We start from the raw sequence: 19,132 nt of genomic DNA, 5'->3' as shown, positions 1-19,132 counted from the left end.
ATTATCTTGTGAGAAATAAGTATGTGTACGGCTGTGTCATAATGTTTAAATATTGAATACATTATTCTGTGAACCTTTTGGGCAGTGGAACAATCCTACAAACATCGGAGGACCGGAGTTGCAGCACCTGCATCGAGCAAGACTCTTCATTTGTAGGTGGACCTGATCTTTGACCTCTCTGCAGAGGGAAGCGCTAAAAAAGAGAACGAAGAAAATCTGACATTTGGCAACACTGTGTGGAGCGAAAGATTGCAGGTATTGATAAATAAAGGCGGTATTGACAAGAAGGTATGGATCTGTTGGCCAGATGCCATGTTGAAGCTGCAGCCCGATGGTAGAGACCAACTCTCTCCTTTCACTGTGTGCTCAGGTGCGGTTTGCAAACCTCCACCGCATGTTGTGCAATTCAACTGCGCATGCAAAGCACACAATATAATTATCAGGGGAATTTTTTCTTCAAGTAGTATTGACAGGCTGACTACCTGGGTGTTAGGGAAAGTCGGGAAAAAAAAAAAAAAACCTCCAACAAACGGGTGCAGCTTCTGTGTGGTGTTTGGTTTGCGTTTCATTTTTGAGCGTGCAACAGCAAATACCTGATCCCCTATAAATCCTTTAAAACACAAGAGCTACTTTGTTTTCTTCTTCTGAGCCGGTTTGGCAGATGGACTACACTCTGACTGGTTTGTTTAACGCCTTTAAATCTGGAGGATGTTTTCTTATTTAAAAAGAAGCCACTGTGGCTCCAATGCTTTATTATCAAATGTATTGGCAGCTTGACATTTCCAAATAGTCTGATCAATTACTCTGTTTTTTGGAAATGATTCATTTCAAGGTGCACATGAATATTAACTCAGCCATCAACAATAAGGTTTCATTAGGGGCTCCAAAATGGTCCGTGCTGCTACTTTAAGTTAATTTAGTCGACAGATTATCTATTTGAATGCACCATTGGATCATATGTATGTCTATATTAATTTCCCATGTTGTATCCGACCAGGGGCCAATGAAGGCGTGTGATGGTAAAAGGAATCACAAGCTGCATCAGCCTGGTTTACAAGAAACGATCAAGCTCTTCCGATATGCCACACATGTGTTGAATCAGTCAAAAGCTGTCAACGTCAAAACGCGGGAGGTGCTGCCTCCGGTTCCAGCTGGATCAGGATCAAATCTCAAACTGTCGTTCTGGCAGACACACCAGCCTTCAATCATCACACACAAAGACATGTTGATACACAACCGAGATGTGTGTGTTGTCAGATGACATCATCTGCTGATTTATCAGAAGCAGTTCTCCATGTTGGGTGATAGGCAATTCCTTTCACAAGCAGACGGGAAAATAAACAATTGTTGTCAGCTAAAAGGTGTACTTATTTTGAGCGTGGGAATAATGAAAACAGACAGGATTTTTTTTTTTGGGGGTATTGATACATTCTGTATTTTTTTCTCCTATTTTCAATATACAATAATATGTCTACTACACAAGAAGGAACTGCTTTAGCATCGGCATTCAGCTGCTTTACGTGGATGTCCGTAATCTCCAATCTTTGATTTATTTACAGTGTTTTCTGCTGTAATTCTTATTTCAAATGGAGCTCTGAGGTGCGTTTCATCCTCTCATATAGAATACAGATGTGCATTAGTATATACATTTCTACGGTTGGAACAAACATGAAATCTACTTTTCATAAGCAACATCCCTTTCCATCAGGATGTGGATTAAAATGGCCAATTACTGAAGGGAAACAGTTCTTTTTCTGTGTCTTTACAGATACAGAAACATCATGGCAGCAGGGGCTAAGAGTAAACTAAGCTTGACTTGGCACATCATTGGTTCAAGGTTAACATTTCAAGGCTTGTGGTGGAACAGGGATGATCTTCCTTCTGTCGCAGGGTCCCATTGGAGAGGCAGGAGGACAGCGTCAGTGCTCACTCTGCCCTCTGGTGGCCACATGCAGCAGGCGCAGCAGCAACTCTGCAGCAGAGCTCCCAGCAGACCCGTGGGCCGGATCGGAGATCTCAATCTCCCCAAGACAGTCGGGGTCCACTGCACAGCTCTCTGGGAACGAGAAGAGGACTTTATTCAAGCTGTGCCCAAAGTACAATTCATGCCATGTTGGACAAACATTAAACCGGATTGTACCCGAGTTACAGCAGAGTCCCGATGCGGCGCAGCGTCCTCCCTCAGATCCACAGGGTCTCCCTCCCGCCTGGCAGGGGGTGAGCAGGTAGTTCTCCTCCACGCAGTGAGCCGTTTCCTGGGAGCCCAGCAGGCAGCCGAGGCCCTCCCCGCAGCAGATACTGGGGCCGAAGCAGCGGCCCCTGTCTCCGGGGCCACAGGACATGCACTGGAAAAGAAAAAAAAATTGATTATTAGAGCTGTTATTGAGAATATGTTGATGCAATTTAGCTCATTGTTTAGCATTTAATGTGAGCTGTGTCCCTATAACAATCCATTTAATTGTTATTCCTTTTTTCTTATTTGAGAATGGGATGAGCTACATCATTACATCACAGCATTACATCGGATGAATCATTGTTGGAATATTGTCACACAACAGACAATAATTTCACTCTCCCCCCCCCCTTATATTAAAAAATTGGAAACGGGACCCGACTCTTAAATACTGGGAAATGGTGGGATGATTTCTGTTGCAGATTTACCTCACTTCAGTATATTTCTTTTTGTATATTTCTTATTGACTTGCTTCTATACCAGAAGTCATGAGAATAAAAAGAATGTAAAAACACTTGATATATATCATATATAAAGTGTTTTCTTTATAACAATACAGAAATGTAACATAAACCTTAAAGTAAATATGTAAATCTAATTTCATGCTCCTGAAAAAATATAATAGGTAGATTTGTCCCCATCTTTAACATTTCTATATCACTCATGACTGATTTCATTATTTACTTTTTTTATGGTCCTTAACAGAATTCTTTTTTACTTTTTAGAAAGTTAATTGGCTGGGTAGTTCTTTACAAGATTAAAGATATTTGTATTGTCATATGCACAGATAACAGGCAGTTATTCTGTACAATGAAAAGCTTATTTTGCTGGCTCCTCCTAACACACAGAATTACAATAAATTTAAAGCAAAAAATAAGGCACAACATATAGTGACAGTATTGCACAAAAATATGTATAAAGTGCACTATGCATTGCTACAATATCCAAAGTATGGCCGTGACATGAAGTCACAGCAGCAGCCGTACTTACACATCTGAACTCAAAACCATTTCACCAATGATTTAACATTTGATCTCTTAAAATACTCATATTCCATACTTACAATTTCCTTCATTTTATACTTTGCATTTTCCTTATTTCACCCAGTTACTTAAACACAATTAGAACAGACTCAAATGCAGCTTCGGGACATTTCCAAATGGAGATTTCCACAGGAATAAAAACAAGTCTAAAAAGCCATCACATCACAGGAGGCAGGCAGAAACGCGAGCGGTCCTCACCTGTCTGAGCGCAGTCTCCGGGAGCGCTCGTTTCCCTCCACGGGGGCAGTTCTGGATGTAACAGGCGGATGAGATGGCGAGGAGTCCCAGGACGCACAGGGGGAACACGGAGTGAGGCATCGCTGCTGGTATTGTCCTGCGCCTGGGTGGATGTGGTGTGACTGTTGTCCCGGCGCACCTCTCACTTATAAGCAGATGGAGACCCGAGAAAAATGCGACTGACACACCGATCTGACGTCAGTGTCGTTCCGCCGTCCACATGTACGCGCACCCGAAGGCCACATGCATGCGTGCGTGAGTGCGCGCAAGAGGTCGCAGCAGATATGGCTCTGCATCAGATGTCTGCCATCTAACAAATCTACACAAGAAAGCGGCACCGACAGCGGAAGATGCCTCCGTTTGTATTCAGGACCGCACGGCACTTAGTTGGAGGAACTTTTTTTCCTCTGAATAATTTCAGCCTCCGCGTGCAGAAGGCGGGAGGACACACACACACACACACACACACGCACGCTGGAATGGCAAAAACATGCACAACTAATTAGGCTTGTGTAAAACTAATTGTATTGATGAGCAATACGCGCGCTGATTGGGTACAATTCATGTTGGTCACGAATCAAATTCAGCTGTCAAGCACTGTTCATGGCAGCCATTTTTTTTTCTTTTTTACTTTAGTCACAGGTTTTCCATCATCATGGCAACCTCGAGGTCACACAAATTATCCTCCTGATGATAATTTAAACTATTGACGAGCACAACAACAAGATTAGCATTTCAAGTAAACATAAAAAACATTTGTGTTCCTGGGCCTCGCTGCATGCTACGGGTTGCATCTCGCCCATTAGCTGCCGATGCTAATTAACGAGTAAGCGCTAAATGGCAGAATCGAGTGTCAGCAGGTGTGAAGGATTTTCTTTGATTAGCATCCCTGCATTCAAGCTTAAAGCTTTACAACAATAAATACATTTAGATTACTGTACTTCTAAACAATGTTGAAGAAAAAAGTAATTTTAAAACTGTTATTCTCACAAATGGAAACCACTCCTGTGATGAACCTAGAAATAACCAATTGGGAAATGAAATTTAAGTTTGAGGGGTCGATTTGCATTTTTTTCAGACACGTACAAAAGCAGAAAAAATAAGCCAAATACGTCCCTCTGAAAAGCAGAGGCAGTAGGTAATCCAACTCCAAGTCTGATTTGGTATCATTTATGGGCTTTTATCCGTCGCTCAAACGGTGAGGAAACGTCTCTGTTTCACATGCACAACCACTGATTCCAGCCGTCGCTCGTTCGGAGCGGATACAGGGTCACGACCTTGGTTAAGCCTAATGTTGTCAGGGAAACCAACACACATCTTGTGTCGTTTGTGATCCCAAAGCCCAATAAAACCTGTTTTTCCTCCCCTCTGACTTTAGCTCTTTTGTGCTCGCAAACAACAAACTCACGAGAAGTAACTGGGAGTGAAGAGTGAAGTGGAAGCGGGTGAATATGTGGACAAGGAGACGGGAGGCTTGGACATTGTGCACACATTTATTTCCCAACACGACTCCTTGTAGGAAAAGCAGTAACAGGAAATGAAACTTGATTGAATCCGGCTTTCCTATCAGACCTGAGAAAAATTCATGCAAGAATATATAATTTGAATATTTAATTAGTCCCGAGAAATGTTTGTTGACATTTTCTTCTTGCATTACACTCCGAGGAGAAACAACCTATATGCAAGTGTAGGGAATGTAATGTGACGGCCGAGCGTGACACAGAGTGTTTCTTCACAATGACCGGACAGCCTTGGGTCCACTCGAAATCCACTTTCATTCCTCCGGCCTCTTGCTACTCCTGTCCCCCAACCTTTTTTCTTTGTGCCTCCTCAACACATCTACTCACCCAGGGTCTCTACAAAAGGCTGCAGAACCAAGGCTGCAACCACACAACATTTTTAACATTCTCCTACGCAAGATTGTTGTATTGTAAAGGTCTTTGCTTTCACTGATGTTCTTTCTACCGCTGTGGACATTATAAACATCGATTTTGCGACGTCAGAGGTCCAAGGAAAGAAAAATAACTAACAGCAAGACATGAATGTAGAAATAAGTTTAAAATGATAGATGAATAGTGACAAATTTGGCATTTGTTTAGGACGTCACCATATAATCCAACGGCTGTCAAACATGCAGCACCACGCATCTGTGAGGATGCACTGTCTATCAAGGAGGGGGACGGAGGTAGCGTCAAACCAAGTCAACAATATACAAACAAAATGGAACCAGCATCTTTCAGCTAGGTTACTTTCAGCTGGAAATGTTGTCTCAAGTACTTCACCTTCTATACATTGGGTTCATTTCTTCAAGGGATTTAAAAAAAAAAGGAGTATGTTTTGTCTTTTCCGGCGACATCCGTCAGTGATGCACGCGTATGACATCACTGCGCGGCGTAGGGCTTTGGCAGGCCGGACACGAGATGTGGTCGGGTGTCGGTGTGGCGACAGAGTTCAGTGGTTGCGATTCCCTCCGCGTGCAGGAACGGCAGAGCAAGTGGCCGCAGGACAGACGGTAGATGGCAGATGCCGATTTAGAGTAGACGGACACCGAGCAGGAACACGCCGAGCACGTCTTCTCGCCTGGCAAGCAAATGTGAGGGAAGATGAACCAAAACCGGTTAATGGATTGACGTTGACGCAACACGTCGGAAACATTTCAAAACTCCTACACCGTGCCAGATTTGCGTTATTCCAGTAGTAACCAATTACATCCTCTCAAAAATGAATCGGCAGAGTGTTTTGTGTGTTCCAAAGTGGACTTTTTGGAAATCCTACCTGGTTGCATGCTTGGAGCGCCGGCGGTCTGACATTGCTGTGGGGTGTTCAGTGGCTCAGAGTCCGGACCGAGCCGTCTCTGCTGAGACAGGTTGGAGGTGAAGGAGGGGCGGCCCTGCAGGGCGGAGAAGAGGGCCTCGTCTAGACTGGCTGACAAACGCTGCTCGTGAGAGCTGCAGCTGGGGACTGAAGCGATACGGTGAAGGAGTCAACGCCGACTCGACACACAGGTCAGCAGGAGAAAGAAAATGTTTTAGGGTTTTAAAATCTTACAGAACAAGTTATACTAACCTGAAACTGCATCATTTCTTGGTCTTTTTGTTTGAGGTAGTAGTTGCTTCTCGGCTGTCAAATCCTCTGATGATTCTCGTTTATTTTTTCTCCCCAACTCTGATTTTATATCTATAGTGGGAGGCTGGGAGTTAAATGCTTGATTCCCATTATCTAATAATAATGTCCGGTATGTGTTTCTGGTACCCGCATTATATTGAACAGCAGTGTTGTTTATTGAGCTCTCACTGAAACTGGGAGAGGAGTGGGACTGTCCGTCCACCTTGGAGGGTATAAGCCTCGAAGCCTGTGGATTCTCTTCCTCTGCTCGTCTCCCCAGCATCTCGTCCCTTCCCAACATCCCGTCCCTCCTCAACATCCCTTTCTGCAGTACGAAGTGGTCGATGCGGCTTTTCAGTTGGGGGTTGGGGAGCGGCTGGGAGGTGGAGGTGAACGGGACGCCAGTGAAGGGATCGTTCGGGGGTCGCCCCCAGGTGGCTTCCCTCTTCTGGTGCTCCTCCAGTGTGGTGCTGTCCACTGACACGCCACTGGGCAGCAGCATGGGCAGCAGCATGACCTCCTGGGTTATCTGGTCGAGGAAATCGTCTGGGATGGAGAGATTGCTGGAGACAGACAAAAAAAAACCAACAGAAAATAGATAATTACCAACAGTGCAAGAAAATGAATATCCTTTGTTATTATTATTATTATTATTATTATTATTATTAGCTGTATTTTATCTACTCCAAGGTTCATAGACATTTTGACCAATAGATTTCCATGACTTTAAACCAAATTTCCATGACAAAACATTTTGTGAAATCTCGGTGTAAACATGAAAAGGTGAGTAAATGTAGTATTTAAACTAACAATGAGAATTCCAAAGCATACAGTAAACCTTACATGACACAAATGAATGAGAGACAATAGTTTGATTAAAATATATATTATATAGATGCCTGTATGTATGCCTGCTTATATTTTGAGCGACTTTCTTTTAAAAGCATATGAATTATTTCAAACTCAGCGTAAATGAACGACATGAACACATGAATATAACACATTTCCATGACTTTTCCAAAACCTTTGGGATTTTTTTCTTCTTTTTTTTCCAAGAACTTTTCCAGGCCTGGAAATAACTTTCAAAATTCCATGACTTTTCCAGGTTTTCCATAACAGTAGCTACTCTTTCTCTCAAGATGCAGATAAAAAAAGAAAAGACTGCTTCATGAAGTCATACCTTGGGGAAGTAGCTGCTTGCAGCGGCGACTTAATCCCGCTTACAGAAGGGGCAAAAAACCCAGGTCTTAGCGGCCGTCTTTCGCCGGCCTCGTGGACTCTTTTAATCCTCTCCACCTCTTCTGCGGGGCAGCAGCGGGCGGGTTGTCCCCACACGGCCAACGCCTTGAGTCCAAGAGCAGACGCTGAACCGCCGAACGGCAGAGTCACGCGAAGTTGTGTCACTGCGCCTAATGAGAGCAAACCCCGACTCCACAGATCCTCCTGCCGACAGTTGGCAGGTTGCGGCGGCAGAGGGGAAAGGAACGGGGGCCGGGGACGGAAATTTGACCGCGAGAAACAGACTTGCGTTTCCTCCCTGACTTCGCAACGACCCACCAGTTTAAATTCCAGTTCAGGAACACTGGGTTCAGCGTCTGAGTTGAACGCGTGGCGTCTTCGTTGAGGCTCGTCTAAGACCTCGTCTCGGGCCTCTTCCCCCCACTGTTGAGCCTGAAGTCTCCACGGGTTGACAGTACTCTGGCCATGTTTACCTGCGTGCTCTTGTTGTTTTTCTCTGCTCCGTTTCTGGTCCTTTCCCGGCACTTGTTTTTTTTGCTGAACACATTTGTGGCCTTGGTTAACATTCTGGGTGGGTAACGTATCGGATGTGGTGCTAATCTCCAGTCTCTTGCAAGTCTGTCCTCGGTCCATTCCCCAGGTCCACAGCTCCACATCCACCCTGCACAGCTCCACCTGGAAGCCAAACTTCAACGTCACCTGAGAGGAATAGAGGAATTAGTAATGCATTACTAGTGTTTCCAGAGATCCTACCCACTAAAAAAAAGAGATACTGTATTCAGCCTCAAGTCTGCTCACACCTTTGGCTTGTTACTTCAATATAAAAAGGTGATATTTTCAAGACTGTAGTGTAGCTACCTCTGTGAAAAACAATTATCATGAGCATTGCTTGGCAATCTTCTCATCCAACTCTCAAGCAAGTAAGTAAACTTCTACTCAAGTACCACAGCGGCATCTTACCTGTACAGGTGGCCGTAAAAAGTACTCCAGCTTGAAGCCACGCCTCCTGAGAGCAGGGTCATCCGACACAAGGTTTGTGACATCATAGCCATCTGCACACAGCTGCAGTTGGAAAACATTACATTTTTTTTTTCTGTGGTAATACATAGCAAACCTCATGTGTCTTTCCAATTATATGTGGTATGCTGCACAGTGTATTTTAGAGAATACTTCGGGAAAAATATTTCAAATTCTGTTAAAAATTGGAAGGTTTCAGTGGCTCTGTACAACATCATGTGGAGGGAAAGGTGACAATTTAAAAAAAACAATGTACAAAAGGTGAGGTATGAATACAAAATATCATTGAACATCTTTCATCTCAAGTGGACTGTCCTGATCAGATTACAAAATACAAATAAAAAGAACATAGCAAGGTCAGTTGTGATTCAGTCTCCCACACACAACCTTGTCCATCTGCTTCTTTATTTGCACGTGTACAGCATGACCTCCATCCTCAGCTCTATGTTGATTCTTCCTTTTTCCGTCTCAGCACATCATGGACCTATTCTTAAGGTGAATGCTGCTCTCACAAGACACTACCAGCGTGTACAGAACGTACAGATCCGGGGGTTTAGCTTGTTTCAACTCCCAACTAACTTTGTACCAGGATTATTAAAACAATCTGAGTTGTTTCTACAATCAACACTTGAAATGATGAAGGCATTTGCAAATGACAAAGAAGTACAAAATGTAAACCATACTTTTATGTTTCATCTCACCCTCTTTACTGAAAAATGTCCTAAAACTTTTCTCTTTTCACAAAATCTACCAAAATACTGGCAACGAAGAAGATCTCGGGTAGATAGTGAGAATACATATAAACCAAAACTTAAATCATACACTCTAAACTAAAAATAAATCTGGTTTGAATTGACAAAAGAGATTTTGTACGCAGGATGAAAAGTAGCCTGAGGAAGGTACAGTAAGAATGTGTGAATGTGAACAATGTGTCTCACCTTGTTGCATTGAACGGTTGTATGAAAGGGCGGCAGACAGAGATTCAAAACCATATTCTGCAACCTGCGAAGACACAAACTGATTATAGAGCAATACATATAGTTTATAGGTCAAGGCAGAATGTGGTATTCAGTGAAAATGACTATTTAACATTGACTCATATTGGTACACAAAGTTGTCCAGCATTATTAGAAGTTTTTACACCTATACGAGATCTCATGACATCACGACCTTCATGGACTGACTGGCTCATCTCTCAATTTTCAACAGTGAGTTCAACAAGTAAGCACATGCAATACTGTGTTACGTGATAACAAGTGACTTCCACTACAGCCACCTGGACAATTATTTATAAATAAATTTAAAAAAAAACATGCAAATGCATGGTAACTCAACACAGAAGATAAATGATCTGTGGCCAACACTAAGGTTAGTGTTCATCAACAGTTTAGATAAATGAAACACATTTGGAGTTGAGTTAATGTTCTGAATAACATATGATAGTTAACTGTATATCTATGGGGTTTGAACTGTTGGTCAGATAAAACAACCAACCTGAATTACGATTAAACTAATCCATTAAAAGAAAATAACTGGAAGATTAATGAAAATAAAATAGTCATCTGAAGTCTCTTTCTAATCCAGCCAAAATTACTGGAAACTACTGAGTGGCTGATTTACAGATAATCATTATTGGCCCCCATGTTTAAAGCATCTGGGCCTAATAACGTATCAATGAAACCCTAAAAACACTAACCTGTGTATTTACACCAAAGCCAATGTGTAGCATCGTCCATCTCTTAGCTAGTTTTTGTAACGCACTCAAACACGTGATATCGATAACGTTGCTAGTTCTGACACCAACACACACTGACAATATTAACATTATCGTGGTAAACTTACGTTGCTTGTTCGGAGACAAACCAGGCGGGTTTGACTCTTAACTTGACACCTCTGACTTCAGAAGGGAGCTAACAGCTACTAGCTACTAACTACTAACTAGCATAGCCGGCACAACTAGGGGAACCCAGAAGGGACATGCTTCGAATTTAAAAACGCGAAATCAATCGAGGGACGCAACAGGCTTCATTTAATTAACTCTCCTCTGACACGTATGTGTTCCTTTCCTCAGCTCAGCTCTTTCAACATTGAATAACTTTCATTTGGTCATCTCGTATTACATTTGAGAAACCTTCAATACAAATTAATTTTGTCTATCTTTTCAGGGATACATCTCTTCCTCCTCCACATAAAGGTCAACAGGGTCACTCTCTGTCACTCTCACTTGCTTTACATAAATGCAACCTAACAGATTGCAACGTTTGAAGGACACCTCAGTGGGTTGTATGGAAGACCCCAGACTTCTTTGGTTTGAGAACTGTTCATCCTTTTTAAGGATGTGAAAAGTACACTTAATCAAGTAGTGCACATAGAGTATACTGCTTTGAGGTACGTTTTTGAGCACTTCAATATTATGCTACTTCATACTTCTACTTTGCTAATAAGAGGGAAATAGTGTACTTTGTACTCCACTGTGTGACGGCTATAGTTCCTTGTTATGTGGCAGTTAAACATTTTAAGATGCATTTCTACATTAAACTATATGCAACAGCACATACACTAGTTAAAAATGTCACTACCCAAGCTTGCCATTTCTACATTAAAATGCTGATCAGATGTTAGTGCATTATGTTGTTCAATTATCAGCACTGCTCCATTAATTTATTCTGAATAATTTACTTTTGATACTTATTTTGCTGATAATTTTCTGTGCAGGACAAGATCTTATGTACAAGATCTTGTATCGGTCTCGTGAAGTGAAATTACAATAATTAAAAAGAAAACGGTATTTGACCAAAGTCTGAAAAGATAAGCCGAACGTTGTGTTGCAAGAAATATGCTTTTTCTTCTTTGATCTTGTTAATGTCTCATGACCCCAGATCATTATTCCTTGAGGAAGTCCTGACCCCCTGTTTGGGAACCACTGTAATTAAATATATGTGCCTGTTATAATCCTTTAATAATAATAATAATCTTTGGAGCATACTCCAAATATTTTGTCTGGTGAATCGTTTCAAAGCTGATTGCCAGAATCAAATCTTAAACTCCCACTTAGTCTTAACTATAAAGGACAATTGATTTTCTCAATGACAAGAAGTGCTGAATTATTCACATATCTTTATTAGTTCTGCTGAATTTGAACAAAGGTGTGGTTTTAACCAAGCCAGAACAGTACTAGTAACATAAATGCAAACAATAAATCTGAAACATGTATAAAATTGGTAACACTTTGTTTTCTAAACAATGCAATACTGTAACTACATTTATCACCTACATCAAAAGGAACATCATTTTTGGACAGGGTTGCTATGTTTGCACCATCATGGTAGGCCGTTAGGCTATCTACACAGTAAAAAAAACAAAAATAAAACACATAAAGGAAAGCTCAAATGGCACATATTTTCTCTGTCAGTTCACCATAATATAATAACAGTAATAAAGATGATAATACTATGTAATACCTTAGAGATAAGTTAATATTCTTGAGAAACATCTTTGTATGCTGGCGTAAACAACACATACAAAAGCCATGATATTCACATCTGAGTCTACTGTACATCAAAACTCGTGTGTAGGACACTATATAGTGCAGTTAGCCTGAATGCTCCCTTAAAAACACGCAGACTTTCCATTTTTCAGATTCTTTTTTTTTACTTCCTTCTCCCCTGCTTTGTCTGAGTGAACTATACAGAAGAAAGGTTAATACAGACTCCCTCAGTTTTCATTTTCAGTCTCACTGCCATTGAACCAAGCTTTCACATACATACTGTACGTAACTTCCTTCCTCACCAAACAAAACAAAAATCCCTTTGCCTTCAATATATCTTCCTTTGCTGTATTGCCACTAGTCCCTCCATCCTCAATCTCATAAGCTGAACCTTTTCATATGTATACACACATGCACACACCCGCTCTCTCACACACACACACACACACACACACGCACACATTTACAATCTATAACTTTTATAATTATTTCTTTCGAGTATATCATACATTCTATAAATTTCATTTTAACTTTGGGGATACTGACTGATTTCTCAGATCTCTTGGCTGTAAATGCACAAAGTGAACGACACAATTATCATAATAACCAAATTCAAATTGTGTGCTTCCATTCACATTCTCCTTGCAATTCAATGAGAAGAAATTTGAGCTGGGAGCGCTGCGAAAGCCCTCTGATGACCTCTAGTGGTTGATTTTAGTCACCGCAGACGAGCTGCAGTGAAGGCAAACCAGGTTCTCCCACGTCTATAAACATATTCTATATTCAGTTGGGGTTGATTATCGACTAAACACATCTATTTCATTCAGTTTGTAGAAAATATAAACTCTGTTGGTCTTGATGATGCATTTAAATGAGTCATGCATGTTGGACCCTGTGCATGAAATGACTTGAAAACTGAATCAAGAATCCGTCTGTGTGACTTCCAACGTCGATATCTGCTGGTATTTAAATGAAATAGTCCAGCCACGTGTAATGACTTTGTCTAAGTGGTTTGCTGATATTATAATTATAGCACTGAAAATGATAATCACATTCCTGATTCTTTTTTTGTTTTTTGTTTTTCATCTGTTCCCAGCATTAGCATTATCCTCGTATACATGCTGGAAAAAAATGGAGTAAGGCGCTCTCTGGCCAAAAATGCAATTTAACATCACACACTCTGACCACTATTTCTACTTTTACATTACCAGTGACACAGACTTACAATGAATAAATACCGCATAATGTTCTGGTTGATAATTTCTGACAATATCCCTGATTGTCCTGGTCCTTTTCTAGCATGGGCATGAAATGACCCCCGTGTTAGTGCTGTCATCTAAACATTGTCATTCAACATTTTGCTTTTCTGCCCTCCATCAGTGTGGCACACTTCTCATGAACACTGATTAGGTAGGATGTAGTCTTGTGCAACGAGTGAGAGAAAGGCTGCTCGGGAGGTTGAAAAAGCATTGGTAAATTGAATGAAGTTCAACTGCTTGTTTCCGATAATGTTGGATTACGCGGTCGCTGTTGTCGCTGTTCGGTGTCTTTAGTTGCTTTGAAAAGTGTGTCAGACTGTACTGATTTATTCTATTGTAGACTGAAATGTTTTCAACTGTATGCTGAAGTGGTTTTTGTGTGAGAGGTCTTGTATTGAACTGGACAATACGTCGTGCAGGCCGTCTCTATATCTCAGTGGACTCTATCCTCTCCAGGCGTGAGGGTCCTGCCCAGGGGTTGGCAAGCTGGTGGAGAGACGGAGGGCCCTTCTGGTCTTCACACGGAGGGGAGATGGTGAGGGCGATGGGGGCAGGGAGAGAGGGTAGGCTCTGCGGAGACAGAGGTGAGACGCCCGGCGGTGGAGGCGGAGAATTGGAGGCGGTCGGGGAGGTGGTGGTGGTAGTGGTGATAGTGGTGGTGGTGGACGTTGTGTTCGGTTTGGCCCCCAGCTGGGTCATACGTTTTTCCAAGGCTTGGTTCTTCTGCAGCGTCTCCACATAGCTGAGCTGCAGCTGCGCCTGGTATTTCAAAACCCGCTCCTTCTCGTCCTGCCAGGTGTGTCGCTCCTGGTCGAAGTTGAGCGCCTGCCGGTCCCGCTGCTGCCGCTCCAGGCGCAATGCGGCCTGCAGCTGCTCCAGCTGCCTGCGCAGCTCCCCCGCCTCGTCCCAGTGAGCCTCCTGGCCCCGCTGCGGCTGGTGGCCGTCCTGACGCAGTTGCGCCTCCTGGCAGAGTTGGGCCTCGTGACGTAGCTGGGCCTCTTGGCGCATTTGGGCCTCGTGGCAGAGCTGGGCCTCCTGACGGAGCTGGGCCTCTTGGCGCAGCAGCACTTCTTGCCGGAGCTGGGCCTCGTGGCGGAGATGAGCTTCCTGGCGAAGCTGGGCCTCCTGGCGCAGTTGGGCGTCCGGTCGCATTCGGATGTCCTGCTGCATGTGGGCATCTTGCCGCTGCTGCGCGTCGCGCCACTGAGCTTCTTCGCGTTGCTGCCTCTCCTGCCTCTGAGCTTCCTGCCTTTGGGCTTTGGCTTCATCACTCTGAAGACTCAGCAGGTTGTCAGATGTGGGGGTGAGAGAGTTAGTTGAGGAGTCAGAGGGATTTCGTGGGCAGTGGACAAGTCCCCACGGCGGCAACAGTCCGGCCGCAGCTAAGTTCGGGCTCACAATAACTTCTGCTCCTCTGCTCACTTCATTCAGAGCCCGCTTTAAACTAAGCACCTCTGCCTCGAATACGCCCAGCTTCTCTCTAAGGATGGACACCTGGAGAAAGGAAAACATATATAAATATCACAGAGAAAAATCATTCAGTTTTAAATTGATTTAAATGCATTATAAATGTCAAATCAAGTGTCTCCTACATTAGAACAAAAGCATAAAAACATAATTAACACATTTTGTGTACATCATTATATACATAAAAAAAGATATGCAAAAAAAAAGTACATCCAGCTGTTGTACATACATGCGTGAATGCAATCATGCACATGTATTTACTTTATGCACACACAAAATGAGGCTGTAGCTGCAGTGACAGCTGGCCGCACCATCAGTTGAATCAGGAGAGTGTAGTACAGACAGAAACGGTAGTCGGCCTTGATGGATAGTTGGAGAGCAATTCTCTGAGCCAAGGCAATTAGCGTAATAAAGCCGTTGTCTGACATCATTTTATATTAAAATCTTAATATCTAAACGTGCTGACAAACTTGAGTCCATAACGTTTTTGATTCATGCTCTGTTTCCATGGCACTTGCCCCAGATAAGAGCTTGTGATGAATGCACAAATTGTACTTGAAAGGAGAAGAATATTGGTTCGAAACTTACTGCCCATTTAGTGATGGAATGCACACCATATACACATATTGTATGTGTGGGCGCTGCTCATGAGCTCATACAGCACAAAGGAAGAAAAAAAGCTGCAGCTGTCCTCATTAAGTTTATTAGAAACCATCGAAGGGATTTTAAGGATTTAAATGCTTTAAATTTAAATCGAGATGTAGTGGTGAGCATCCCAATCCTGCAACCTCACTCGTCGTAAACTCTAACTATGTAGTGAGAAGGATGTCTTATCCATAAATATCTACATATCTACACTGACAAACTATTGGACACATATCATCATACATTTTGGCTGATTGGTGATAAAAGTAGGTAGCCTATGTTTTGGTTGCAATGCACCACCTGACTAATAGTAAATGTTTTTATGAAGTCTGGAAACTGTTGGAATGTATTGTAAACTTGCGTAAATGATTTCGCCTGTTTGCGTTCTTCCGTTATTCCAAATCCCCGGCTTCATCTGTTGAGTATTAATTAACGTGTCATTGAAAACCCACCTCTGACAGGGTCCTCCTCAGCTCTCCCTCACACTTCTCCAGCTCCACACTCTTGGTGCTGTAGGAGTCCTTCAGGCCCAGCATGGTCTCCTCCCGCTCCCTCAGCTGGGCATTGAGCTCCTTCAGCTGGCCTCTCAGGGCCACCATCTCTCCAGCTCTCTGGGTCACTTCCGCCTGACTCTCCCTCAGCTGCTGCTTCAGCAGGGAGATCTCTCCGGCCTTCTGACACACCTGCCGCACAAAGAACGAGTATTTTGTATTTCGTAGTGTTTCGTAAACATACTCCCTTTCCCATTGCATGTAAGCGGGTTGCTTGTACACACACACTTACACACCCTGATAACATTTCACTGAGCCAGTCAAGCGCACCAAGTCATATCCTCATATCTCACCTCCCACTTGGTCTCCTCCAGACGAGGCAAGATGTCAGCCTGCTCCTTCCTGTAATCCAGACACTTTCTCTCCAGCTCCTCTCTCTGGGCCAACAGAGCCGCCATCTCCTCCTGGAGCCTCCTCTTGTCCTGGGACAGACGGCCTATCTGGGCCTGCAGGGCCGTCTGAGAGCGCTGAGCCCGACGGGTAACCTAGAGACAGAATGTACACACACACACGTTGTGAGTTTTCAGAGTCTCCATGTGTGTACGGTTCCTGCCATGACCCTTTAAGTGTTGTATGTCAGGGACAGATTGGATTTAAATGCCTTTTAGCATCTTAACTCCAAAATATACCGTTAAACCGCTCGGGAGAGATTCCACAACTGCGTCTGGACTCGAGATGTGAGTGAATTAAAAAAATAAAGTGCAATTACTTCCTAAGGATCAAAATATGTGGCGAGTTCACCTGCTGCAGACGCGAAGCGTAGTTCTGTCTCAGCTCGTCCATCTGCCGCTCCCAGACACGTTGCTTCTCCTCAAACACTTGAATGATTGCGGCCTCACTTTGGTCCAGATTTCTGCGCATATGCTGCACCTGGTAGAAAAGAAGGCCACAAAACAACCAGTTAGACGGTACAAGTACAAGAAGTCCAACTTGGATGACAAAACGTGGGACTATCAAACAATCGACTGAATCTTTAAGTGCAAAACAACTGCACGTCAGACATGTCTGATGTGACCTCTGACCTCTTGCTCTTTCTCCCACAAGCGGTCCTCAAGGTCCTGGATGATGTCATCGGACGAGAGGGAGGGTCGTAGAGGTGCTGGGGCGTCACTCAGGTGGCTCAGCCTCTGATAGGACGAGGAGCTCTTCCCCGAGGAGGACCGGCCGCTGTCTGAGGCGCTGAGCCCGTTCTGCAAGAAAGGACCACATCGTGACACGTCAGAGACGATGGCAGCAGCGTGTGTTAAGCAGCAGACCGAGCGAGTGTGTGGGATGGTGGCCGTACCTGGTAGCTAGGCTTTTCAAGCTTGTCGAGGCCTGCAGCTGCCCCAACCATGCCCAACCTGTTGATGTGGCTGGTGGAAGCGCTGAGAGGCCCGAGGACTGCCGGGGGCCCGCAACCGGAGGACCCCGAGCCCGTGTAGGTGGGCAGGCTGGTCAGGGAGTTCCTCCCTGAGTCAGACATCCCTCCCTGAACCACTTCAATACCGTTTCCCCCGCCCTCAGTTCTGCTGACCCTCACTGGGCTGTCCTGGTCCAGGAGCAGGGCCTCTGGGACCTCTCCTGGTTCTCCTCCCGCTCCATCCCTGCCTCTCCTGCCTCCTCTGCTCTCACTGAACCCTTCACTCCTTGCCTCAGTCTTGCCCTCGCTCCCAGCCCCTCCTGCCTGGCCCACCAGGTTCTGCATGGAGTGGAAGCTCTTGGGAACCACCGGCTTGAAGGCAGAGGGACGAACAAGGCCTGAGTTGTTCTGCATCGCCTAGGAAGGAGAAGGAGGAAGGAAGAGAGACAGAGAAATAAGAGAGAAAAGCATAAGCGTGTTAAAGTGTAAAGCATAACAACACAATATGGGAGATGAATTATAAATATTATGATATATTTAGGACTGCTTGAGATGCATTTGGTTTATTTTCTGCAGCGCTTTAATCTTTACAAACAGGTTTATGCCGGATGGCATGAAACAAGTTTTTAAATCATTCCTCCTACTGGCCTTGATAGGATCCCTTTCTCAAGGGACAGATTTGGGAAGGTTCACAGTTCTCGCTCTGTGCAAAAATGCATTCTTTGTAGCTTCGGGGCAATCTCAGATGACCAAATAAAGTGGACAAAGTTCCAGCCGTTTTAGTAAAACTTTCCCCTTCGTGTTAGTAGCCCTCCACCGCAGCTCAGCAAGGACACACTGTTCTGGGAAAGGAGGGAATAGCTCTGGCTGAAGGGGTAAAGCTAAACTAAACATTTTGACCAAGAAAAAAGCACGGATTCAATAAAAGTCGGAAAGATAAAGATAATTTTGTGTGGCAGAATTGAGTTTTTCCACTATTTCCTAATCATCTCATGACCCTTTACATTCATTTTACAACCGCTTCGAGGGTGCTGACCACCAGGTTGGGAGCCACTGTCCTAATATCTTGAAGTACCTGCTCCAGTTTCCCCGACACTGGCAGGATCTTGGGTGGGTTGTGGTTCGGAGGGTTATGGCTGCCCGGGTTGTTCTCGCTGTCAGCTCTGGCGGCTGCCATCTCTCTGTGCTGGTGCTGGTGCTGATGCTGGTGCTGATGCTGGTGATGGTTCATGCCAACGCTGCTCTTCTCGTTGGCTCCTCGTCCCACAATGTTCCCACAAGTATCTACGCCTGCAGCCTGCATTTCCCTGTCTCTCTCTCTCTCCAGCTTCTCGTTCTCCAGCCTCTCTCGTTCCCTCTCCCTCTCCCTCTCCCTCTCTCGCTCCCTCTCCCTCTCTATCTTCTCCCTCTCGATTCTCTCCCGCTCCCTCTCCCTGGCCCTCTCCCTCTCCCGCTCCCTCTCTCGCTCCAGCCTCTCCCTCTCCACTCGCTCCCGCTCCCTCTCCCG

The 19,132-nt window shown here is 44.2% G+C and overlaps 3 protein-coding genes across 3 annotated transcripts; all 3 read right to left on the bottom strand.

Annotated features, from left to right (window-relative positions):
* Positions 1–1,919: 1,919 nt before the first annotated feature.
* On the bottom strand, positions 1,920–3,594 carry avp (arginine vasopressin; the record flags this gene model as incomplete). Its single annotated transcript, XM_079222102.1, has 3 exons — positions 1,920–2,056; positions 2,141–2,345; positions 3,475–3,594. The coding sequence occupies 3 exons, from the start codon at positions 3,592–3,594 to the stop codon at positions 1,920–1,922; spliced, it is 462 nt and encodes a 153-aa protein (XP_079078228.1).
* A 2,278-nt stretch (positions 3,595–5,872) lies between these two features.
* ubox5 (U-box domain containing 5) lies at positions 5,873–10,750 on the bottom strand (the record flags this gene model as incomplete). Its single annotated transcript, XM_079221662.1, has 7 exons — positions 10,717–10,750; positions 9,813–9,876; positions 8,818–8,919; positions 7,799–8,556; positions 6,580–7,181; positions 6,289–6,474; positions 5,873–6,093 (listed from the first exon to the last, which is right to left on the bottom strand). The coding sequence occupies exons 2-7, from the start codon at positions 9,864–9,866 to the stop codon at positions 5,873–5,875; spliced, it is 1,923 nt and encodes a 640-aa protein (XP_079077788.1). The 5' UTR covers positions 9,867–9,876; positions 10,717–10,750.
* Positions 10,751–14,046: 3,296 nt separating this feature from the next.
* On the bottom strand, positions 14,047–18,928 carry lzts3b (leucine zipper, putative tumor suppressor family member 3b; the record flags this gene model as incomplete). The annotated part of the gene is made up of 7 exons (XM_079222737.1): positions 14,047–15,114; positions 16,185–16,415; positions 16,577–16,768; positions 17,025–17,153; positions 17,306–17,473; positions 17,569–18,042; positions 18,701–18,928. The coding sequence occupies 7 exons, from the start codon at positions 18,926–18,928 to the stop codon at positions 14,047–14,049; spliced, it is 2,490 nt and encodes an 829-aa protein (XP_079078863.1).
* Positions 18,929–19,132: the final 204 nt, after the last annotated feature.

Source organism: Taurulus bubalis, assembly GCF_910589615.1.
Source record: "Taurulus bubalis genome assembly, chromosome: 8".
In the NCBI taxonomy this organism is placed as follows: Eukaryota; Metazoa; Chordata; class Actinopteri; order Perciformes; family Cottidae; genus Taurulus; species Taurulus bubalis.
The sequence above is the reverse complement of the archived record's forward strand: the minus strand, read 5'-3'. Positions and strand labels throughout refer to the sequence as shown.